Raw genomic sequence first — 7,462 nt, 5'->3', positions numbered from 1 at the left:
ATGCAAACAGACACCAGACAAAGGCAGTGAGAGACAGACTAGGTCAATGGGATTGAAGGAAGGTAGACGGTAAGGGAAAAGGAAGGAAAACCCCAGATATCATGCTTACAGTAGATAATGTTCCATCCAGATTTTAGACGGTTGTGTTTGTTAATTTGTCTGTAACAGCATCATATGGACAGACAGACAGACAGACAGACAGACAGACAGACAGACAGACAGACAGACAGACAGACAGACAGACAGACAGACAGACAGACAGACAGACAGACAGACAGACAGACAGACAGACAGACAGACAGACAGACAGACAGAGGGGGAGAGAGAGACAGACAGAGGGGGAGAGGGGGAGAGAGAGACAGACAGAGGGGGAGAGGGGGACAGGGGGACAGACAGACAGACAGAGGGGGAGAGAGACAGACAGACAGATGGTGAGACAAACAGACAGACAGAGGGGGAGAGATGGTGAAAGAGGAAAAGTATGACATCCCTCTGCTACAGGTCACACAACTGGGGGTTCAACATAGACCTTGAGATCAATGAAACAGAAATAGACTCTAAAAATGATGCGTATATAACACAGGAGGCTGGTGGCACCTTAATTGGGGAGGATGGTAAGTAATGGCTGGAATGGAATTATCAGACACATCAAACACATGGTTTCTGTGTGTTTTAATACCATTACATGAATTCCATTCCAGTCATCATTATGACACGTCCTCCCATCCCCAGCCTCCTGTGGTATATAATTTATGATGATAAAGATGACAAAAATAGAAAACACATGTTTTTCTAATGATAAATAGGGTGGATGGATGAAGAGGAGGATTAGCCGATGGAACAGGTTCGTATGCGGCTTGGTATGGTCGGGTGGGGTGAGGGGTGGAGGAGTAGTACTACAGTTGAAATCGGAAGTTTACATACACCTTAGACAAATACATTTAAACTCAGTTTTTCACAATTCCTGACATTTAATCCTAGTAGAAATTCTCTGTCTTAGGTTAGTTAGAATCACCAATGTGAAATGTCCAAATAATAGTAGAGAGAATGATTTATTTCAGCTTTTATTTCCTTCATCACATTCCCAGTGGGTCAGAAGTTTACATACACTCAATTAATATTTGTTGGTTTTGCTTTTAAATAGTTTTTTCTTGGGTCAAATGTTTAGGGTAGACTTCCACAAGCTTCCCACAATAAGTTGGGTGAATTTTGGCCCATTCCTCCTGACAGAGCTGGTGTAACTGAGTCTGATTTGTAGGCATCCTTGCTCACACATGCTTTTTCAGTTCTGCCCACACATTTTTTATAGGCTTGAGGTCAGGGCTTTGTGATGGCAACTCCAAAACCTTGACTTTGTTATCCTTAAGCCATTTTGCCACAAGTTTGGAAGTATGCTTGGGGTCATTGTCCATTTGGAAGACCCATTTGCGACCAAGCTTTAACTTCCCGACTGATGTCTTGAGATGTTGCTTCAATATATTCACATACTTTTCCTCCCTCATGATGCCATTTATTTTGTGAAATGCACCAGTCCCTCCTGCAGCAAATCACCCTCACAACATGATGCTGCCACCTCCGTGCTTCACAGTTGGGATGGTGTTCTTTGGCTTGCAAGCGTCCCCCTTTTTCCTCCAAACATAACGATGGTCATTATGGCCAAACAGTTCTATTTTTGTTTCATCAGACCAGAGGACATTTCTCCAAAAAGTACGATCTTTGTCCCCATGTGCAGTTACACACCGTAGTCTGGCTTTTTTATGGCGGTTTTGGAGCAGTGGCTTCTTCCTTGCTGAGCGGCCTTTCAGGTTATGTCGATATAGGACTCGTTTGACTGTGGATATAAATACTTTTGTACCTGTTTCCTCCAGCATCTTAAAAAGGCCCTTTGCTGTTGTTCTGGGATTGATTTGCACTTTTCACACCAAAGTATGTTCATCTCTAGGAGACAGAACGCGTCTCCTTCCTGAGCGGTATGACGGCTGCGTGGTCCCATGGTGTTTATACTTGCGTACTATTGTTTGTATAGATGAACGTGGTACCTTCAGGCATTTGGAAATTGATCCCAAGGATGAACCAGACTTGTGGAGGTCTTCAATTGTTTTTCTGAGGTCTTGGCTGATTTCGTTTGATTTTCCCATGATGTCAAGCAAAGACGCACTGAGTTTGAAGGTAGGCCTTGAAATACATCCACAGGTACACCTCCAATTGACTCAAATGATGTTAATTTGCCTATCAGAAGCTTCTAAAGCCATGACATCATTTTCTGGAACTTTCCAAGCTGTTTAAAGGCACAGTCCACTTAGTGTATGTAAACTTCTGACCCACTGGAATTTTGATACATTGAATTATAAGTAAAATAATGTGTCTGTAAACAATTGTTGGAAAAATGTATTGCGTCATGCACAAAGTAGATGTCCTAACTGACTTGCCAAAACTATAGTTTGTTAAGAAAACATTTTGTGGAGTGGTTGAAAATTGATTTTTAATGACTTCAACCTAAGTGTATGTAAACTTCCATATTCAACTGTATGTTGAATGTGCTAGGTCTTTGGGGCAGGGGTGTGGGCTTGGCTGAGGCCTCAGTCAGGGTTGTAGAGAGGTCTAAAGTGTATTGGCTAAGGCTATTGGAGGGTAAGGGTGGGTAGAGGTGGGGTTGAAAATGGATATATCTAGGTAGGGTAGGGGAGGGTAAAGTTGGGGAGGGGGTGTAGGTCTGGGTCTAGGTAGCCTGGTCCAAGGGAGGGTAGGGGGGTAGGGGGTGTAGGGCTGGGTCTAGGTGGCCTGGTCCAGGGTAGGGTAGGGGTGTAGGTGGTGTAGGGCTGGGTCTAGGTGGCCTGGTCCAGGGTAGGGTAGGGGGTGTAGGGCTGGGTCTAGGTGGCCTGGTTTAGGGTAGGGTAGTGGAGTAGGAGGTATAGGGCTGGGTCTAGGTAGCCTTGTCCAAGGGAGGGTAGGGGGTAGGGGGTGTAGGGCTGGATCTAGGTGGCCTGGTCCAAGGGAGGGTAGGGGGTGTAAGGCTGGGTCTAGGTGGCCTGGTCCAGGGTAGGGTGGTGGAGTAGGGGTTGTAGGGCTGGGTCTAGGTGGCCTGGTCCAGGGTAGGGTAGGGGTATAAGGGGTGTAGGGCTCGGTCTAGGTGGCCTGGTCCAGGGCTCTCAGCAGGTCACTGCCCTGCAGCAGGTGCAGGTTGCCTTGGAGAGGGACGTTGACCTCACAGTCGTAGCGGGTGAGCTCTGGCAGACAATAGGTCTCAATGGATGGGCCCAACAGCCGACTGGCAACCCCTAGACACACAACAAAGTCAGTCCGTTAGTAGGGAGTAGGTAAGTTATTTTGGAGTCACTTTTATTGTAAATAGTTATTGAATATGTTTCTAAACACGTCCACATTAATGTGGATGCTACCATAATTATGGATAATCCTGAATGAATCGTGAATAATGATGAGTGGGAAAGTTACAGACACACAAATATCATACCCCCTACACATGCTAACCTCTCACCATTACAATAACAGGTGAGGTTATATGTTTTGAGGGGGTATGATATTTGTGCGTCTGTAACTTTGCACAAAAAGTGCTGTCAACCCCTACATACTCAACAAACATGGAGTCAGTATGTTAGTAGGGAGGAAATGGCTTTGGGCCAACCGCCAATCAACCATCATCTGAGGAGGACAGTTCATTGACTGGCACCAAGTCATGGAAAAGGACTGTGATTACAAAACAAAGGATATAATTTGTCCAAATCAATTGCGTGCCTTTCTAAAAATAGATTTCAACATGTTTTATCATTGCCAAAATCTCCATGTTATCATTAATGCATTTTCCTTGCCTGGTCACAGCCTGTCCAACTGTTTGTTATTGGTTTAATCAGTCAATCTTTTTTAACGACATACGACACATGGGAGTAACATAACAATTGAAATAAACAAGATAAACTTACCCTCTGTTTTGGAGGAGGGCAGCATACGGTATTCTTTGTAGTTGCAACACTGTTCGGGGAAGGATTTTCTGGATGCAGCATTTACACATCCTGGATACTGGGACTTCCTGTGCTGCTGAAGGGGACTGAGACACTTGTCAAAACCGCCAGGTATGCACATACCTTTAACTGTAAAAGAAAGAGGAAGAGAGAGATTAAGATGAGTTCAATATCGCTCTATTTTCTCTTCTGTTCTTGTACATTAAGCAATATTTGGTATTTTTGTTTGTGCACTGCATGTCCCATATGGGCCACCATACAGTACCTTCCAGGGAGCTGGTGCTGAGAGATCTGTCCATGATGGCATACCTTTCATTCCTCATCATCTTTGAAGGCGTACTGAGGGTGGTGTCACCCTGACAAATACAAACACAGACACACATTACAGTCAACAACCAAGCCTGGCCTGTTGAGGAGTGTAGTCATGGCAGATAATATTCAAATTTTTGGTGACTTTAATATTCACATGAAAAAGTCCACAGACCCACTCCAAAAGGCTTTCGGAGCCATCATCGACTCAGTGGGTTTTGTTCAAAATGTTTCCGGACCTACTCACTGCCACAGTCTGGACTTAGTTTTGTCCCGTGGAATAAATGTTGTGGATCTTACTGTTTTTCCTCATAATCCTGGACTATCGGACCACCATTTTATTACATTTGCAATCGCAACAAATAATCTGCTCAGACCCCAACCAAGGATCATCAAAAGTTGTGCTATAAATTCTTGGTCAACCCAAAGATTCCTAGATGCCCTTCCAGACTCCATCCGCCAACCCAAGGACGCCAGAGTACAAAATATCGAAGAGCCCTCACTGCTGCTCGATCATCCTATTTTTCCAACTTAATTGAGGAAAATAAGAACAATCCAAAATGTCTTTTTGATACTGTCGCGAAGCTAACTAAAATGCAGCATTCCCCAAGAGAGGATGGCTTTCACTTCAGCAGTGATAAATTCATGAACTTCTTGGAGAAAAAGATCATGATCATTAGAAAGCAAATTACGGACTCCTCTTTAAGTCTGCGTATTCCTCCAAAGCTCAGTTGTTCTGAGTCTGCACAACTCTGCCAGGACCTAGAATCAAGGGATACACTCAAGGTTTTTAGTACTATCTCTTGACACAGTGATGAAAATAATCATGGCCTTCTTAACCTTCAAGCTGCATACTGGACCCTATTCCAACTAAACTACTGAAAGAGCTGCTTCCTGTGCTTGGCCCTCCTATGTTGAACATAATAAATGTCTCTCTATCCACCGGATGTGTACCAAACTCACTAAAAGCGGCAGTAATAAAAGCCTCTCTTGAAAAAGCCAAACCTTGACCCAGAAAATATTTGTAAAAACTATCGGCCTATATCGAGTCTCCCCTTCCTCTCAACATTTTTTTTAAAAGCTGTTGCGTAGCAACTCACTGCCTTCCTGAAGACAAACAATGTATACAAAATGCTTCAGTCTTGTTTTAGACCCCATCATAGCACTGAGACTGCACTTGTGAAGGTGGTAAATGACCTTTTAATTGCGTCAGACCGAGGCTCTGCATCGGTCCTCGTGCTCCTAGACCTTAGTGCTGCTTTTGATACCATTGATCACCACATTCTTTTGGAGAGATTGGAAACTCAAATTGGTCTACACGGACAAGTTCTGGCCTGGTTAAGACCTTATCTGTTGGAAAGCACCAGTAAGCCATCTCTGTGGATGGTTTGTCCTCTGACAAATCAACTGTAAATTTCGGTGTTCCTCAAGGTTCCGTTTTAGGACCACTATTGTTTTCACTATATATTTTACCTCTTGGTGATGTCATTCGGAAACATAATGTTAACTTTCACTGTTATGCGGATGACACACAGCTGTACATTTCGATGAAACATGGTGAAGCCCCACAATTGCCCTCCATGAATGCCTGTGTTTCAGACATAAGGAAGTGGATGGCTGCAAATGTTCTACTTTTAAACTCAGACAAAACAGAGATGCTTGTTCTAGGTCTCAAGAAACAAAGAGATCTTCTGTTGAATCTCACAATTAATCTTGATGGTTGTACAGTCGTCTCAAATAAAACTGTGAAGGACATCAGCGTTACTCTGGACCCTGATCTCTCTTTTGACGAACATATCGCATCTATGTAACATTGCAAAAATCTGAAACTTTCTGTCCAAAAATGACGCAAAAAAAATTGTCTATGCTTTTGTCGCTTCTAGGTTGGACTACTGCAATGCTCTACTTTCCGGCTACCCGGATAAAGGACCAAATAAACTTCAGTTAGTGCTAAACATGGCTGCTAGAATCTTGACTAGAACCCAAAAAATGTATGATATTATTCCAGTGCTAGCCTCTCTACACGAGCTTCCTGTTAAGGCAAGGGCTGATTTCAAGGTTTTACTGCTAACCTACAAAGCATTACATGGACTTGCTCCTACCTATCTTTCCGATTTGGTCATGCCATACATACCTACACGTACGCTACGGTCACAAGACGCAGGCCTCCTCACTGTCCCTAGAATTTCTAAGCAAACAGCTGGAGGCAGGGCTTTCTCCAAAAGAGCTCCATTTTTATGGAATGATCTGCCTATCCATGTGAGAGACGCAGACTTGGTCTCGACCTTTAAGTCTTTATTGAAAACTCATCTCTTCAGTAGGTCCTATGATTGAGTCTAGTCTGGCCCAGGAGTGTGAAGGTGAAAGGAAAGGCATTGGAGCAACGAACCGCCCTTGCTGGCTCTGCCTGGCCGGTTCGCCTCTCTCCACTGGGATTCTTTGCCTCTAACCCTATTACAAGGGCTGAGTCACTGGCTTACTGGTGCTCTTCCATGCCGTCCCTAGGAGGGGTGCGTCACTTGAGTGGGTTGAGTCACTGACGTGATCTTCCTGTCCGGGTTGGCGCCCCCCCTTGGGTTGTGCTGTGGCGGAGATCTTTGTGGGCTATACACGGCCTTGTCTCAGGATGGTAAGTTGGTGGTTGGAAATATCCCTCTAGTGGTGTGGGGGCTGTGCTTTGGCAAAGTGGGTGGGGTTATATCCTTCCTGTTTGGCCCTGTCCGGGGTTATCATCGGACGGGCCACAGTGTCTCCCGACCCCTCCTGTCTCAGCCTCCAGTATTTATGCTGCAGTAGTTTATGTGTCGGGGGGGCAAGGGTCAGTCTGTTATATCTGGAGTATTTCTCCTGTCTTATCCGGTGTCCTGTGTGAATTTAAGTATTCTCTCTTTCTTTCTTTCTTTCTTTCTTTCTTTCTTTCTTTCTTTCTTTCTTTCTTTCTTTCTTTCTTTCTTTCTTTCTTTCTTTCTTTCTTTCTTTTTTTCTTTCTTTCTTTCTTTCTTTCTTTCTTTCTTTCTTTCTTTCTTTCTTTCTTTCTTTCTTTCTTTCTTTCTTTCTTTCTTTCTTTCTCTCTCTCACTCAAAGGACCTGAGCCCTAGGACCATGCCTCAGGACTACCTGGCTTGATGACTCCTTGCTGTCCCCAGTCCACCTGGCTGTGCTGCGGCTCCAGTTTC

General features: G+C 44.3%; 1 protein-coding gene across 6 annotated transcripts in view; it reads right to left on the bottom strand.

The window, feature by feature from the left end:
* Positions 1-2,613: 2,613 nt before the first annotated feature.
* LOC106611028 (endothelial PAS domain-containing protein 1) overlaps positions 2,614-7,462 on the bottom strand; it is an 87,768-nt gene continuing 82,919 nt past the window's right edge. For all 6 annotated transcript variants that reach the window (XM_014210877.2, XM_014210868.2, XM_014210842.2 and 3 more), the window contains 3 exons: positions 4,243-4,333; positions 3,939-4,106; positions 2,614-3,278 (listed from right to left, as the gene is read on the bottom strand). In XM_014210877.2, coding sequence (XP_014066352.2) covers positions 3,127-3,278; positions 3,939-4,106; positions 4,243-4,333 — 411 coding nt within the window. In that variant the 3' untranslated portion in view covers positions 2,614-3,126. The remainder of the gene's footprint in view (positions 3,279-3,938; positions 4,107-4,242; positions 4,334-7,462) is intronic.

Source organism: Salmo salar, chromosome ssa01 (genome assembly GCF_905237065.1).
Source record: "Salmo salar chromosome ssa01, Ssal_v3.1, whole genome shotgun sequence".
In the NCBI taxonomy this organism is placed as follows: domain Eukaryota; kingdom Metazoa; phylum Chordata; class Actinopteri; order Salmoniformes; family Salmonidae; genus Salmo; species Salmo salar.
Note: the sequence above shows the minus strand (reverse complement) of the source record. Positions and strands in the feature narration are given on the sequence as shown.